Source organism: Juglans microcarpa x Juglans regia, chromosome 3S (assembly GCF_004785595.1).
Source record: "Juglans microcarpa x Juglans regia isolate MS1-56 chromosome 3S, Jm3101_v1.0, whole genome shotgun sequence".
NCBI lineage: Eukaryota > Viridiplantae > Streptophyta > Magnoliopsida > Fagales > Juglandaceae > Juglans > Juglans microcarpa x Juglans regia.
In genome coordinates this window covers 2,590,681-2,608,763 of record NC_054599.1, presented here as the reverse complement: position 1 = coordinate 2,608,763, position 18,083 = coordinate 2,590,681, and the positions used below count along the sequence as shown (strand labels likewise).

At 36.3% G+C, this 18,083-nt stretch overlaps 1 protein-coding gene across 6 annotated transcripts; it reads right to left on the bottom strand.

The window, feature by feature from the left end:
* Positions 1-8,518: 8,518 nt before the first annotated feature.
* Positions 8,519-15,013, bottom strand: LOC121258093 (nicotinate-nucleotide pyrophosphorylase [carboxylating], chloroplastic). Of its 6 annotated transcripts, none has more exons than XM_041159451.1 (11): positions 14,843-15,013; positions 13,013-13,144; positions 12,805-12,944; positions 12,461-12,594; positions 12,317-12,380; positions 12,152-12,234; positions 11,582-11,665; positions 11,333-11,485; positions 10,832-11,008; positions 10,118-10,185; positions 8,519-8,870 (listed from the first exon to the last, which is right to left on the bottom strand). In XM_041159451.1, exons 2-11 carry the CDS (start codon positions 13,069-13,071, stop codon positions 8,774-8,776), a joined length of 1,059 nt encoding a protein of 352 aa, XP_041015385.1. In that variant the 5' UTR covers positions 13,072-13,144; positions 14,843-15,013; the 3' UTR covers positions 8,519-8,773. The 6 variants fall into 6 exon arrangements, with proteins under 6 accessions (XP_041015385.1, XP_041015386.1, XP_041015389.1 ...); XM_041159452.1 differs by having other exon boundaries at positions 13,013-13,137; positions 14,843-15,006; XM_041159455.1 differs by lacking the exon at positions 10,118-10,185 and having other exon boundaries at positions 14,843-15,007.
* Positions 15,014-18,083: the final 3,070 nt, after the last annotated feature.

Genomic DNA, 18,083 nt, shown 5'->3' with positions numbered 1-18,083 from the left:
AAAAACATACTAGAAAGAGCTCAATCACCACACCAAATATCAAGCCAAAAAAAAATCCTTAAACCCTCACCAACAACAAAATTTATATGATTAACAGAAATCTCCCAACCCTTACTAATAAATTTCCAAAGACACAATAAGCCCCCCTTGCCTCTTTAGAGCACCAAACCCCCCCCCCCCCCCCCAATTACTCTCATATTTTTTATCTATAACCTCACTCCACAATGACTCCCCTTCCAATTGATACCTCCACAACCATTTCCCCAACAACACCTTGTTGAAACTTCTCAAATTTTGAACCCGCAAACCTCCATTTGAAATGCGAGCACAAACTCTATTCTGACTAAAAAGGTGAAATTTAGTCTCCTCACCCATTCCACCCCACATAAGAGTACGAAATAATCTTTCAATCTGGCTTGCCACCCCTGCAAGCAATGAAAATAAGGATAGACAATAAGTTGGGAGATTGGAAAGAGTACTTTTAATAAGAGTAATTCTACCCCCTTTAGATAGATATAATCACTTACAACCCGCGAACATTTTTCTCAATCTTCTCAACTACCCCATCCCATATGGACTTAGCCTTCAACGACGCCCCCAATGGAAGGCCAAGATATTTTATAAGTAAAAAGCAACTTTACAACCCAATAGATTTGTCAAACAGTTAATACTCCACACCTTCGCCATCGAAGCCAACTCTGACTTATCCAAATTCACTTTAAGGCCTGATACAGCTGTGAAAATAGTGTGAATGGTCGAATCAATTGGCCTCTGAGTCATCTGTATATTATATATATATATAAGATAACTATATATAGAAAGAAACTAATTGCTAAGTGATTTTAGCATTCTAGCCCTATATGGAAACTATATTTTGTTAATATGTTAACTGTATAAGCCTAAGTAAATTAAGGAAAGAAGAATAGAATGAAAGAAGAATGATGATGTCCATTGACAAGCCCCCTCAAATTGATGCAGGTTGATCAACAAGAATCAATTTGCTACTTTGGAAGCAATGTCAATGGAGAGTGAGAGTCTTGGTGAAGATATCAGTTATTTGTAGTTCAGTAGAAATATGTGGAAGAGTGATAACACAAGCTTCAAAGGCTTCACGGATAGTGTGACAGTTGACTTCAATATGCTTTGTGCGCTCATGATAGACAGGATTGGTCGTGATCTGAATAGCACTTGTATTATCAGCATATAAGGGTGTAGGATCGATCTCAGATAAGTCTAACTTAACAAGCAAACCTCGAAGCCAAAAAATTTTAGAACAAGCAAGAGACATCGTCCGGTACTAAGATTTTATAGATGACTTAGAAATACTGTCTTGCTTCTTACTCTTTCAGGAGATCAACGCATCGCCTAAGAACACGCATCAACCAGTGATGAAGCAATGTGTATCAGCACAACTAGCCCAATCAGCATCCTTATAAGCAGCAAGGCGATGAGAATTGCCTATAGGAAAGAATAAGCCACAGACAGAAGTGCCCTGAACATAACGTATGATCTTACGAACAGCAGCCAAATGAAGATGACGAGAAGTCTGAAGAAACTGGTTGACTTGCTGTACAACAAAAGAAATGTCTGGTCTAGTAATGGTGAGATAGACAAGGTTAATCACCAACTTCCAGTATAAACTGGGATCAGCAAGTAAGTCAACCTCCTTTTTACGAAGCTTGGCATTTAATTCCATGAGAGTATCAACAGAGGTAGCCTCTTGTAGGCCAGTTGTAGCCACTAAGTCACTAGCATACTTATGTTGATTGAGTAAAATACCAGAAGGACTACAATGCACCTCAAGACCAAGAAAATATATGAGAGACCCAAGATCTTTCTTATGAAAGGACTCTGAGAGATAAGTCTTGAGCTAGAGAAGTAAAATAGAATCAGAACCAGTGATCACAATATTATCAACATAAACCAAAAGAACAACAATACCCATGTCTGATTTCTGAAGAAACAATGAAGCGTCATACTTACTCTGTTTGATTGAAAATTGTAATAAAATGGTTTGAAATTTATCAAACCATGCCCTCGAAACTTGTTTGAGACCATAAAGAGAACGACGAAATTTACACACATGTGAAGTTGGAGAGGGAAACAATCCCGGGAGTGGCTTCATATAAATACACTCTTTAAGATCCCTGTGAAGAAAGACATTCTTGATATCCATCCGATGTAGTGGTCAATCATTGGAAGCAGCAAGAGCTAGAATTGTACAAACAATAGTCACCTTAGCCACAGGCATGAATGTCTCTTCATAATTGACACCATATTCCTGATTATTCCCAAGTGCAACAAGCCGAGCTTTGTAACGATCCAAACTTTCATTAGATCAAACCTTGACGGAATAAACCCATTTGCAACCCTGAGGAACAATGGTGGGAGGACAAGGCTCAATGTCCCAGGTGTGATTGGGCTTTAGAATGGCAATTTCTTCCTGTATAGCTTGTCACCAACAGTCATACTTGGCAACTTGTGAGTAAGATGTGGGAATATCAAAATTGGACAATGCAAAAATAAGAGCTGAAATAAAATTGCCAGAACTGAAAGAAGGAAACCCATACCTATTCGGGAGTACCGACACTCGAGGAGAGCAACGTACCAAAGGCTCTGAAGGTACTGTAACTGACTGAATCTGGAGTGTGGTATGATCAGATATCGGGAGAGCCATCATAAAAGACAGTGGGAGAGGACGTCTCGTATACACAATACCTGGTTTAAAGCGAGAGCTGGCAGAAGGAGAATCCGAGAACGACTGCTCAAAGGGGAGAGGACCACAGTAGAAGAGGAGGACAAAGAAGACACATGAAAAAATGTTGATTTTCAAAGAAAATAACATTCCGAGAAATACGTGTATGATATAACGTAGGCTCATAGTAAACAAAACCCTTTTGACACACATTATATCCCAAAAACGCACATCGAACAGCTTGAGCAGATAATTTATATCGCTCATGAGAAGGTAAATGAACAAAGCATTCACAACCAAAGGTATGGAGATTATCGTAACTAGGTTGATTAGCAAACAAGCGAAGATAGGGAAACTCCATATGTAGAACTTCGAAAGGTAAACGATTAATTAAGTGAGTAGCAGTTTTCATAGCCTAAATCCAGAACATAGATGGAACAGAAGATTCTAACAAGAGAGTACATACCACATCCAGAAGATGTCAATTTTTGCATTCGACTACTCCACTTTGTTATGGAGTAGCTAGACGTGAACGTTGTTGAATGATACCTTTAGAAGCCAAGAAGTCTTGAAACTCATTAGTTAAATATTTACCACTGGAATATGTGCGTAATATTTTGATAGAAGCAGAAAATTGATTTTCAACATACACTAATCACATAGTGAAAGTACGAAAAATCTCAGATTTAGAGCGAAGAAAATACATCCAAGTAAATCTGCTATGATCATCAATGAAAGTCACATAATATTAAATTTTTCATGTGAACTAATCGGGAAAGGTCCCCAAATATCACTATGGATAAGATCAAAACAATGAGAAGCTTGACTAGCATGCAAAGGAAAGGAGATGGTTTTGCTTTTACCAAGTTTGCAAAAAACACACTCAAGAGAGGAAGAGCAACGTTCTTTATTACCAAGTACACCAAAGTTTAATACATAAGATAAGATCTGAGTATTGGGATTGCCTAAACGACGATGTCACACCATACTAAGATCTGACACATTATTACAAATAAAGAAAAAAATAGAAGAAACTGAAGAAAATGCTGGAACAGGCAAAAATAGTGGAAACAAGCACCCCACTTTAGGTTCCTTTGCGATTGGCTTCCCCGTTACTTGGTCCTGCACAACACAACCATTACCAGAAAAATTAACAGCACAATTGTTATTAACTAATTGACCAACAAAAATAAGATTTGTGGAAAGTTAAGGATCAAGAAACACATCAGTAAACTTAGAGGAGACATCGCCGACAGCAGTGATTGGCAAGAAACTGCCATTGGCAATTTGAATAGCAGATTTTCCAACATAGGGTAGAACATGACACGGCGTTATGAGATTATTTGTCATGTGATTAGAGGCCCCCGAGTCCACATACCAGAGTTTAGTAGAATTATTACCTTGGAACCTCATTGCAGATAATGCCAAAATCAACATCTGTTGCACCATTTTAGGCGTGCAGTAATTCATTGTAGGAGGTGCAAGAACAGATGAATCACCTGGAAAAGAGCCATTTGCTACGGAAGGTGCTGCTGGAGGTGCAATAACAGAAGTCTAAAATGCTTGAGCTTGACGATTTTGTAAGTGAATACGACATTCTTTGATAATGTGACCTTTCTTCTAGCAATAAAAGCAGTATTTCTTAAGAGAATTAGCAATAATATGCTCATATTCCTTGCAGCAAAAACAATGCAAGTTTTTAGACTGCATATGTGGTCCTCGTCCTTGAACAGCATAAGCTACAATGTCTGAACTACCATGAGATTGCTCTAAAGTAGCTTGAGTACTAAGACATTGTTCTTCATGAAGTAACTCACCAAAACAAACATAAAAAAAAGGAACATAATTTCTATTCAACAGAAAGGAGCGAACAGATTCATATTACGGGCGTAGCTTCATAAGAAACTGATCACGCTAACTAATCTCGTGGAGATGCTGAATATTCAAAAGAGCGGTAACAGGATCATCCGTTGTAACAATATCAGTATATTCATGCCAAAGAGTCAGAAAGGCCGAGTAATAGTCTTGGATGGAAAGACTGCCATGTTGAAAAATGGCAATCGCATGCTCTAACTGAAAGCGACGAGCATCATTATCTTAATGATAAACCTTCTTCAAATAAGTCCACATGGATTGAGCAGAGCGATGAAGACGCAAGTTGGTGACAATATATGGCTCCACCGAACCAAGAAGCCAAGACATTATCCGAGCATTAAGCACAACCAAGAAGGAGAAGACCTGACATCCTTAGATTTGTCAGTGTAGGATGCTTGTGCGACATTTGTGCCATCAATATGACCTCAAAGGTCTTTCCTTGAGGAAAAGTTCAAATTGAAAGGCCTAGGTAGAGTATTTTTTACCCGTAAATTTGACACACATAGATGTAGAATTCATTGCAAATAAATGGAACCCGAGACAAAGCAAAAATATCAAAAAAATAAAGGAACCAAAATCGAGTGAGAGAATGACCTGCTGTAGAGAAATCAGAGAAGCCAAAAAAAAAAAAAAATACCCAAACCAAAAAATAGAGATGTCGAAACCACCCAAACCAGAAAAAGACAAACTACCTAAGAAATCTGAGAACAAAAACAATAAGACCTGAAACCTAGAGGTTGTTGAAAAAAAAATCCTCTCTGAGAAAACAGAGTGCCGAAATCACCACAAAGCCACAAAACACCTCTCTGAAAACAGAGAGTGCCAATAAGCACCAAACAACCCCTCTAAAAAACAGAGGATGCTGAGAATCACCAAACAGAGTTGAACACCACTTCTCTTAGACAGAAGATGCCAAAAATGCTCAAACCAGAAGGTGTCGAAATTGCTCAAACCAGAAAAAGAGAGTGTCGAAAATGCTCAAACTAGAAATAGAAGGTGCCTACAACACCAACCCAGAAAGAGAAGACCGAAAATAAGGAAGCTTTCACGTCAGCACCGAGAACAGCACAAAACACGCCAAAACACGAAACTGAGAAAAAATTTAAGCAAGAGAAGAACTTGAGAAATCGGCTCTTGATACCATGTCAAAATATTGTGTGAATGGCTTAATCAATTGGCCTTTGAGTCATCTGTATATTATATATTAACTTTAAAAGATATACATGGAAAGAAACTAATTGCCGAGTGATTTTAGCATTCTAGCCCTATATGGAAACTATATTTTGTCAATATGCTAACTGTACAAACCTAAGTAAATTAAGGTGAAATAAGAAAAGAAAAATAGAAGGAAAGAAGAATGATCAATGGACAACACTGTCCATTGACAACAGCTTCAAAGCATAATAATATAGCCCTTAAGGCTTGAATCTTCCCACGATCAACACCACAAAAAATAAGTGTATCATCTACAAAAAGAAGACGAGACAGAGTGATAAAACCATCATAGCATTTTCCATCGAAAAACCAAATAGAAACCCCCCAACAACATCATCCATTATTCGACTCAAAGCCTCCATGATAGTGACAAAGATGAAAGAGGATAATAGATCCCTTTGTCTCAAACCGTGTGAGCTATGAAAAAAATCACAAGAATTTCCATTAACTAACACTAAAAACCGAGCAGTAGAGACACAATGTCTAATCTATGCACACCACCTCTCCCCAAATCCACAAATCCCACACATGTAGAAATTGAAGTCTCAATTCATGTGATCATATGCCTTTTTCTATATCCAGCTTACAAATAAAACCATGAACACATTCCCTCAAATGACTATCAAGACATTCATTAGCAATCAACACCGAATCAAGTATTTTCCTACCTCGAACAGAAGCATTTTAGGGTTTAAAAATAATTTTCTCCATCACCGTACTCATACGGTTAGCAAGAACCTTTGAAATTATCTTATAAACCCCACTTACAAGGCCCCGGCTATCTTCGGAATGAGGGAAATAAATGTGGCATTAAGAGACTTCTCAAACTTATTATAAGTATAAAATTCCTGAAAAACCCACAACAAATCTTCTTCCACAACATCCCAACAAGTTTGAAAAAATGCTATAGAAAAATCATCCGGCTTGGGGCTTTATCTTTAACAATCCCATAAACCACCTGATAAACCTCATTATCCTCAAATGGTCTCTCCAACTAGCATTGAGTCATATGTTGAATGCATATGTTAATAGAGGCTTTATTGCTGGATTTTCTGTGGGAGGTGTTACTATATCTCACCTATTATTTGCTGATGACATGCTACTTTTTTGTGACTAGGATAGTGATCATATGTAGTACTTGAAGGCTATATTACTTTGCTTTGAAGTGGTTTCAAACCTGAAGGAAAATCTTGTGAAGCCTAAAATGGTTCATGTGGGTGGTGTGAACATTGTTCAGGACTTGCCAACTATCTTGGGTTGTACGATTGCTTCGCTACCCCTCGATCTTCCATTGGAGGTTGCTTTCAAGTCAAAATCTTTTTGGGATGGTTTGTTAGAAAAAATCGAAAGAAGATTAGTTGGGTGGAAAATGATATATTTTTCCAAGGGTGTTAGATTAACTCCCATTAAGAGCACTTTATCTAACATCCCTACTTCTTTTCTATCCTTATTTTCACTACCTGCAAGTGTGGCCTCTTGTATTGTGAACATTGAGTAGGGAAAGTTTGCTCACCAATACCATGTGGTGGGTTGGGTTGTGTAATGTAAAGGTTCTTCAACAAAGAGAAGTCATAGATTCAAAGTATGTTTGTTTTTTTTTTTTTTTTTTTTTTTTGGGGGGGGGGGGGGGTTGGGTTGAGCTCTAATGAAATAAGGCGTCATAATTGTGGAAAAATATAAGAGCTGGATGAAGAAGATTCTCTCAATTTTTCATATTCACAATTGGAAGAGGCAATAGTGTTCACTTTTGGTACGATGTGTGGTGTGGAGAAAGGGCTCTAAAGCAGGTGTTTCCTATGCTCTACCAAATTTCTTGTGACAAAGAGGTTGCTCTGGCTGATTTATTGGTATTATCTAATGGTGTTGTCCATTGAAATTTGAGATTTTCGAGAGCTGATCAAGATTGGGAGTTGGATATGTTTGCTAATTTCTTTGATTCGTTATATGCAATGTCGATTGGCAATGAGATGGGAGATAGGCTACTGTGGAATCCGAGTGGAAATAAAAAATTCTCGTTGCGCTCCTTCTATAAGGCTTTCTTGAGATTTTCTAATGATCATAGCTATCCTTGGAAGGTTGTCTAGAAGTGCAAGGTACCTCCCAAAATTACTTTCTTTGTTTGGACTACATCTCTTGAGCGGATTCTCACCTCGGATAATCTGAGAAAATGTGGTCTCATTATTTCAGATTGGTGCTTTATATGCAAGAGTGATGGGAAATGATCTAGTAGATCATCTTTTGTTACATTAAGAGGTGGCCCAGTGTTTATAGAATGAGATATTTAATAGGACAGGGGTGGTATGGGTTATGCCTAGAAGAGTTAAGGATATTATGTGCTGCTGGACAGGTATCGGGGAAATGCCAACGTCACCACTGTGTGAAGAATGATCCCTCATTGCATTATGTAGTGCTTGTGGCTGGAAAGAAACAAAATGTGCTTTGAAGACATGGAGCATTCTGAATGAGCTGAAGTGATTTTTTTATGATACTTTCTATCTGAGCTTCGGCCAATTATTTGTAATACGGACAACCTTCATGATTTGCTTGTATCTCTTACTAGTGCTTAGATGTAATTAGGCATGTTCAATGTATACTACCAATGTACTTGGGCAATGTCTCTTATATCAATAAAACTTTACTTTTACCTATATATTCAAAAAAAAAAAAAAAAAAACATGAATAGGGGGTGCCAGATGGAATGTCAAAGTTGCAAATTTCTGAGAATTCATGAAATAAAAAGAAAAAATTGAAAATTCAAGAAACTTTTTGACAAATGAGTGAAAACCAAGAATTCATCTCATATCAATTCAAATTAAAATCCGGAAGGAAAAACACTCAAATTCACACCTGCATGCTGTCCATATCTTTGTATTATCAGTACCTCTTCCCTCCCTTTTATTGTCTCTATCTTAAACAACGACAGACTGTCAAAGGTTACCAGCAGGCAGCAGTTGAATTTGACCGCATTGACAAGAAAAGGGGGGACACTCATGCTCGTTTTGTACGCCTTCCAACTAGAAGGGCCAACTCTGTATCAATTTTGAGGGAGATGTCGAGTGCTTTTACAGAATGTGTCAGTGCACCACTGCAAACAAGAAGCTGAATAATGTAAATCATAATGGGAGTATGGGTATTATTAGTTGCTCTGAAATTAAACGATGGCTACTGTATAGACCAAAATACTTTTATTTAAATGGCAAGCAAAAGATACAAATACCAAATGATTTCTTAAGTGATGCTTTGTGTAGACCCGTCAGGTTCTCAACCCATTATTTCCCACTTTAGGTCATTCAATTCCATTACATTTCTGTTCTTTACCTATTTATTTATATCTCTGTCTACTCACCACCCCAAAGCACCAGTTTTTCAGGGCTAACTAGATCATACGATTCAGTTCATCATCTCGAACCAGTTCTAGAAAGAAAACATTATATACTCGATTTTTACCTAACCTACAGAATTATACATTTTGCTGCAAAATAAAAATAAAAATAAAAACATTTTGCTGCATTATTTTTAAGTTCCCTTCCTGTTCTGTGTGACAAGTTACAACAAATATCTCGATAAGCAATACGAAAGTACTTTCTTAATAGGCTTTAATGTATTTCTCATACAATCGGCAAGAACATACCAGGTATGCTAGCTAACCTCCTTTTGGTATGGGATCTAAATAACTTTTTCCACTGGGACAAAGTTTTACGTCTACCAAGCAATTTTAGAGAAGTGCTAGGTCTACATAGACAATATAAAGCAAAACTTATATAAACTGACGTGGTTTAATATGGCACGTTACATCTAACCTGACAATAAAAAGAGCTTTATAATCTCACGTATCATGTCAAGTCATGTTATTTTGTAACATAGTGTTTTGTATTATTATTTTTTTTTTCTGTAGACCAAGCATTTCTCAATTTTTAAGCATGACTCTCCATTGCTGCACCATGAAGCAGCAGTAGACCCTACTGATCAGCAGTTGGTATCATGCCTGTTTCAAGTGTGCTAAGCTCACACTAGCACAACATCCTAATTTACAAGCAACACCTCCAGGACCAATGCAATGGATGCATCTCCATTATCAATGGGACTAGCTACTCATGCAGCAACATGACAACTTATGGAATAAATAAATCTCAATTTGGCATTGCGTGCCCCCAACTGAGTAATAACTTCTATACACTTAGCCAAAACAAAAACTTCTATACACAATATAATCCCACAAAGCTCATCTCTATGGGACAAGCTGAACAGCATTAATTATACCAAGGCAACTCTATGGTCTGTTTTTATTCATCAAAGTTAATATTTGACATTAAAGATTGATTGTAACATTACCTAGAAATATAGGTCACTCCAGTTTGTCCAATTTTGTGAATCGTTTCAAGAGTAACATTGCCGGATGCCTGTCATCATGAACAAACCACTATTTACCTAACAAAAGGCACAAATAATCAAAGCATCTATGCGTTATCCTTTTCAAATTACAAGACAAAAATATATCGGAACAAAAATTGCACTCAGTATCCAGAAGGGACATGTACGAAGATGAGGATGTGACTAGTGGCTAAAATAGAGTAGGCGATGGACTTCAATAAAGATACAAGTTGAACAGAAAACTAGGATATCAAGAAAAATCCAAACAGATGGACTGTGTCTTGAACAGGGATGATAAGACAGGGAAGCAGTAATTCAGCAATGACAGTCATTCTTGCTATATACCCTTCCGGACAGGTTTCATATTAACCATGAGGATCCATCAAAGTGAGGTACTGGCATGAGTAGACTCACAAAAGGAAGTGCACAAGTCCTTCATTTAATAGTACGGTTAACTGAAAAAAAAAAAGGTAATTAACCATCTCTCTTTCACTGTGCTAGATAGAAATTATTAACGCCCATGGATGTAGCATGATAGATTCGACAATAATAGAATGCGTTTCTTTTCCCTTCTTTGAAAAAGACTGAATGAAAGGTAGACATCAATGATAGCTCTTGTTAGGTCTAGATACACCAAATATTATGATATGGAACGAGTATTAGAATTTTAGATACCTCAGTCTCAAATCTCCCATTAATCAAATCCACAGCTTCTTTGAGCATAGATGTGTCTACATCTCCATTTGGAAGGGGTACTACCATGTTATCCAGCATTATCCGAGTCAAGGAAGTATTTGCTTGAGATGCATAATTCAATACCTCGTGTACTTCCTCAAGTGTCCTGGTTTCAACCTAAAGGAGACAAAAAACCAAGAATAACAGTTCATATTGTTAACATGATAGTTTCTGCCAAAATAAATTCTGCACATGCATGTGAAACAGAGACATACATCCTATGGGGGGGGGGGGGAGGGGGAGAGAGAGAGAGAGAGAGAGCATCCTGGAAAACTTCACGAAAAACAATATGGGAGGGTATATTAACTAAAAGGTTGATTTCAAGCAAAACATGGAGAAAGATCAGTCAGAGAAACAAATTGCATAAAGATACATAACAATGTCAACCTATGCTAAAAAATATTGAAAAGACTTTTATTTTAAAAAGTGTGAGAATACTACCTCAACCTCCATTTGAAGGTTCTTTTGTTCTAAACACAAGTCAACAGATTTAATGGCATTCTTGATGCCTCCAGCTATTGATATATGATTATCTTTTATCAAGACCATATCGAATAAACCCATTCTATGGTTCCGCCCTCCTCCAATAAGTACCTATAAACAGGGAATTCCACAAGATCAACCAAAATAATTTTACACAAATTAAAGGAGAATTGTAACCATTATGTAAAGATAGGAAGTGATCAATACCGCCCACTTATCCACCAAACGTAAACCTGGAGCAGTTTTCCTTGTCTCTAATATACATGCAGGGTACGCAGCATCTGCCATTTTCTGCAGAAAATGAGAACATCATCACAAATAATTCCTACACTCAGCCCATATCTTTCAGACATTAAACTATTAAGCATTTACAGTTTATTGACAATCTAATGTGGATTTTGTAAAGCAAACTTGTGACAAACATTATAGACGAAGCAGTGATGAAACAGCAAGAAGGATATAGAGAGAACCAAGTAATTTTTCTCTAAATAAAAATGGTATCCCTCCCCAACTGAAATCCCTATACCTTCATACAAGTTGAACCATGAACACCCCCCCCCCCCAAACACACACACCGGCCTTTACTTTTTATGGGGAAAGGTAATACCTGCTACAAAAGGCTGGCAGTTTCCCTACATTCCCAAGCCAACATGATTCAAATAAAAATTCAGACATTCTGATATGGAATTTATTTTCAGCATGACTAAAAATGCGGTTAAAGTTTTATAGCAACATCTTTCTTGGTTTCTTTAAAAAAAGATAAAAGTAGAAAAATGCCTTTGTTAAGGTTGCTATTCCACTCATCCTCTGCATAAAGTTTAGTGCTACCCTTTCAGCTACAACGATGTTGTGTGCCCTTCCTGCGCATGAAGTGGTAGGGATTAGAAACATCCCTTGATGAAATTCTTAAATGCTACTGATAAATCTTTTTTCTTGGCTTACCAAAAACTTTTCCAAACTGAAGTCCTTTATGAATGTAATCTCCATCTTTCTGGGACCACTCTACCTGAAACAATACATACATCAAGAATGACCAAGCATGCAAACCACTCAAATAAACCACTGTACACAGTGCGATATCGATACCTTCAGAGAAGGATCGACCTCATGAAATACCAGATCTGCAAGTGCAATGCCAGCAATGATACCATCTTCCTTTGCCAAGAAATTAGCTTCCACTTCCATGTCAACTGGAATGGTGGCCATACTTGTCACATCCCCTACAATTCATGTCAACAAATTAGCAGATGTTATCACACCAAATGACTAATGCTGCTTACAGGAGCGTTTCTATGTTTAAAAACAAATGAGTACAAGAGAATTCTTCCCTGACTCAGCAATACAAAATAAGGCCAAATATATAGAAATTGGTTGGTAAGAATAATTAAAAGCAAAAAAAAAAAACAAAATTGAAAAGAAGATAAGATAACCTTGACCCCCGGCATCTTCAGCAAGGGCTAACTTGATGATTTCCTTCAAATCATAGGTAGGGTGTAAAGGAGGCTTTAAAGCCATGGATTCAAAAGACATTCTAGGATTTCTGGCAGTTGCAGCCACCCTAACAATTCGTCTGCATGGAAGAAACCTTGAGGCCGGAAACATATCAACATATTTATTATAATATATCCATGAACAAACCTTGAGGATGTGAATAAACAAGGCACAACTAATGGAGAAATTGACTGGATCCCAGGCATTAATGACTTGTTTTTTAAGCTCCTAAGAAATGTGCAGTGAGTTGATCAGCTCTTTATTTTATTCATCTGTTACCTATACCATGAACGAAGTATGAGTGCAAGTCATTCACCACTTATATTCTTCTTTGCATGGGTTAGGAGAGAATATCAGGTGGAGATTAGACGACTGCATATCTCTTACACAACAAAGTCAAAAGCAAATATGTCAAACCAACTGCTTATGTAAGAAGCTTTGTTTGCCTTTAGCACAAATAAGGTTTATCTATGCTTAATTTAGGGAAGAAAGGAGGAGAAGTGGCAGTGACAAAAACTTGGAATTTGAGTGCTAAGACTTGAAGAGAATAACATAAATATGAATAATTGAATATCACATAATTTAGGCGCATAGTAATAGCTGTTGGAAGAGAAAGAGCCTGGATTATTGATTGCATAACCCAAGATTTATAGGACTTCTAAAGAACCGAAAACTCTATTGTACCAGTGGCAGTTTTGTTGCTGTTTTAGTAGAATGACTCAAAGCAATACGTAATAAATTACCAAAATCCATGTAGACAGTCATAGCCATAACCATATAGATACCAAAACAGCATTTGTAGAATTGCTGAAATTATGCAGAATCTATTGGAGACAACAAATGAAACTAAGAGTGGGAATCTGTTCTGTGTAAACAACACGTTTTTGTTAGCAATAAGTGATATCACATTCCCTACATTACTATATATAGACTAGAATGGGTCAATTAAGAGACTTGAATGAAAAATCGGCAACAAAAATATCAGATGCATCGGTTAAATGCTCCAACATGAACTCAAGAATCAGGATATAATGCTGATCGAAAGAAGTGTAAGTAATCCTTTCCCCCAGAAGAGCTTAAAGCAAAGAGTGGTGGAAATATAACAAGTATTGAGAGTCTTCATTAGCATTCTCTAAAATTATGAAACTAGGCCAGACACTAATTTCATAACATTCAAGTTTATATCTTGCCCCGCTAAAACAGTTAAAACTTCACAGTCTAAGGAACCCGCAGCATTTCATAGACTACGAACACACCGATCTAGTCAAGGCACTTGGGAGATGTTTGGAAATAGTTTTGGTCTCATCTCATCTCAAACACTTTCAAACTAATCATTACAATTTTTTTAAACTATCATTACAACATTCCCAAACTTTCAAACAGAAAACTAAAAAAATTCAAACTTTTTCAAATCCCAAAATAAATATTATATTAAAAAAATCATATTCTAACAATATTTTGACTTTATAATATTTTTTATTCAATTTTTTCTCTCTTTTCCCAAAACCCCATAAAAAATTAATTCAAACTATCTCACTACTATTCACAAACCATTTTACTACTATTCACAAAATTCTCATCTCATCTCATCTTATTCCCCTGCATCCCTTAAATGTGTTCCTCGAGTAGCGTTGATAATTATTTCTTATCAAATTTCTCCGTTCATTCAATTTAAAATCCAAAATACAACTATGTGAGATATGCCGGCATAGATATTATACATAAAAGCTTTTTAAAAAAAATAATAATAAAAGGGGCCTATTTTGTCGGAAGAAAGACAAACTCTGCTAGCTTCTCAACATCTAACCAAATCCCAGGTAGCAGTTAACTTATCATCACCATAAACCAACCATAGCGCACAAAAGAAAAAAAAAGATGAGTGCGAAAAATGGAGAAAATTGAGCGAATGATCGTCTTCAAAGGCACGATAGATATTGATAAACTTTTACAAACATACATAAGGGATGGATGCTTCACCTGATTGGAGATTGCGCCAATAACAACCCAAGGCAGAGAGACGCAGGAAATTACTTTGCCACAGCAAACGTTACTCGGCTTCTTCCGCGAGAAAGCGAGAGGCCTCACCACTGTCTATTCTGTTTCGCCTCCATTTTTTTTTTTTTTTTTTTTTTTTTTTTTCAATGAAAGGTGCTATTCAAAGAATATCCGCTTACATAGATAGAGATTTTTTTCGTTCTTTATTATTTTAGTTGAGTTGTGTAAGCATACATATACGTTACATAAGTCGTGGAATGCACAAAAATTAGATAATTTGTTTAAAAAAAAAAGTTGAGTTTATTATTAAAAATATTTTTTTTCATGTATTGAAAAATTCATTTAAAATATAAAATAATATTTTAGCTTATTTTCTAATCAAATTGGATGATTAAATTTTATAAAAAAAAAACACCGTAAGAGATATTTACGCGAAATTTATGTTGCTTAGTGGCTTTATATACAAATAATATAAGTAAAATTTTACAAATTACAGCTTCATTCTATTACTATTTCACTCTGACGAGGTCACATGATTAATTGACTTTAATTTTTTTCTTTTAAAAATATAAAATAAAATCTAATATTAATAAAAGTTTCACATTTTACATAATAGATGTGTAATACATGTATCATTTGGATCAACACTTTGCGTTTATCTTTTTAAAATGAGAAATTTTATTCTCAAGTCGGTACGTAGAACACGTTTAAAAAAATACTTATATAACATAATTTGATTAGTAAGATAAATTTTAAATTTTAACTTTTAAATCTTAAAAATTAAATTTTTACCATTTAAGTAAAATAAATAATATTAGTAATTATGAAGTATGCAAGTGCCGCGAAATTCTTTTTAAAAAAGTGAATAAATACGAGATTCAATTGATACTTTTCATGAGCAATTTAAGGTTGTGTTTGGTAAGTGAAGTAATCTCACTATTATTCACAAATTATTTACTACTATCAAGTGTATTTTACACATTTCAACTATACCGTTAATATACTCTAGGGTTAATTATCTGCCCATAGTATAAATTCATTGTATTTTACTTATTTTATTTTTGTCAGATGAATGATATTCCTATTCTCTTGAATACACAAGAACCTTCTAGGTCTTTACTTTGTTATTATATCAGTTGTTTTTCCTCTTACATGGCGCCGACTCAACCCTTTCTCTCTGACGATGCTACCAGCCCTTTCTTTCTTCATGACTATGACAATCCCAGTGTCATTCTTGTTATGCAACTCCTAATCGGTGATAACTATCTCACATGGTCTCGAGCTATAATCATGGCTCTCTCAGTAAAGAACAAATTAGGGTTTGTCGATGGTTACATTCTCAAGCCTTTAGATCCAACCAATTCTCTTCTTTCTCCATGACTACACTACAATAATATGGTGATTTCTTGGCTCCTTAACTCTATTTCGTCTGATATTTTTGCTAGTATTTTGTATATTACTATTGCGAACGCTTATCTCAGAAGAACGGTCCTCGAATTTTCCAGTTACAAAAATCTATTTCCGTTCTCTCTCAAGGAAAACTTTAGATGAGTGCTTATTTCACTCGCCTAAAAGCCCTTTGGGACGAGTTGGTAAATTACAAACATGTTCCGGCTTGCTCTTGTGGAGTTGTGCATACATTGAACTCATATGTTCAACAGGAGCACATTTTACAATTTATTATGGAATTGAATGAATCATTTTCTTCCGAAAGGGCTCAAATCTTGTTAATGGAGTCTCTGCTATCTCTTAATAAAGTATTTTCTCTTGTTCTACAAGACGAGCAACATAGGAAAATCTTAGTTCCTCCTCTTCCCTCTGTTGACTCATATGCGTTTGTTACTAAGATTGAGAATTCCAGATCTATCAAATCCTTCTCCAAGAAAGAACGACCAATGTGTAAACATTGTGGAATCGTTGGTCATGTTGTTGATAAGTGTTATAAATTGTATGGATTTCCACCGAGATACAAGCCAAAGCCAAGGCAACAGTCTATGGCCAATCAAGTTGTTCTCAATGACAACACTTCCTCCGCTACTTCTCCCTTTTCTCTAACTAAGGCTTAGTATCAACAACTTCTGTCCATGCTTCACTCCCAAAACACTTCTGATGACTCCACTCATGCTGTTAATGTAGCTTCAAACCCTTATTTGTTCTCTGGTATTTTTTTTTGTTTGCCTCATCACTTATGCAATAATACTCTATTTTTTTCTTCTACTTAATCTATATTTTTTTGTCCTCATTGTTGGATTCTTGATATGGGAGCCACAGATCATATGGTTCCATCTGTAGATTTTTTTTCTTCCATTACTCTTGTTGTTAATACATATGTTAAACTTCCTAATGGCCAATCTGTGTTTGTTACATATATTGGTACTATTCAGATTTCTGAACATCTTATTCTTCATGATGTTCTTTGTGTTCCTTCATTCACTTTCAAGTTGATTTCTATCATCAAGCTCACTAAATCGCTTGCTTTTTTTTTTTTTTTTTTGTTTTCATTTGATATGTGTTTCATTCAGGACCCGATCCACTAGAAGCTAATTGGAGTGGGTAGACAGAGAGGAGGACTTTATATCCTGCAGCAACCAGGCTCTTGTTTTTCTTCTCACTACAATCTTTTTCCGTTTCATATAATGCAGTTTCTAGTTTTTTTAATGCTTTACTTTCACTTGTTTGTTCTGTTTCCTCCAAATGCTCATTGTTTGAGCTTTGGCATAATAGACTAGGTCATCCTTTTGTAATTTTATTGATGCTGAAGGTCTCATTGATCTTCCTTTTCGAGGTACTAAGTTCTCTTAGTGTAATGGGCAAGGGGGTTTTGCATGTAGTTGGGCTCATCTGGACAGGGGTCTTTGTAATGCCAAATGTTTGGAAATATATCCCTCTTGTGCATTCATGTATCTAGGACGTAGAACCTCGGATCATGCTCTAATGATACTTGGGTTGTCTAATACAGCGCTAAAATATGGACCGAGCTCCTTCAAGTTCCAGCAAATGTGGACATCTCATGCAGATTTCTAGAGGTGTCTCTAGGAATTGGCAGTAAGTTACTAGTGGTTCGGGTCTTTTGAAACTTGCCTTTAAATTAAAAAGACTCCAAGTGGTGCTTAGGAGCTGGAATAAGGAGGTATTTGGGTGGACTGGGAACATATTAAAAGGTTGGAAGCGAGAGTAGAGGAAGGTGATACACAGCTTCAGGAAGGATTTTCGGAGGAGGTTG

Excerpts from the sequence above, each read along its gene's own strand:
- LOC121258093 (XM_041159451.1), bottom strand. The coding sequence starts at position 13,071 with ATGCCTGGGATCCAGTCAATTTCTCCATTAGTTGTGCCTTGTTTATTC. Across the intron at positions 12,235-12,316 it reads TCAGTTTGGAAAAGTTTTTG|GAAGGGCACACAACATCGTT; the intron begins GTAAGCCAAGAA and ends CTTCATGCGCAG. Across the intron at positions 11,009-11,332 it reads ACCTTCAAATGGAGGTTGAG|GTTGAAACCAGGACACTTGA; the intron begins GTAGTATTCTCA and ends TGTCTCCTTTAG.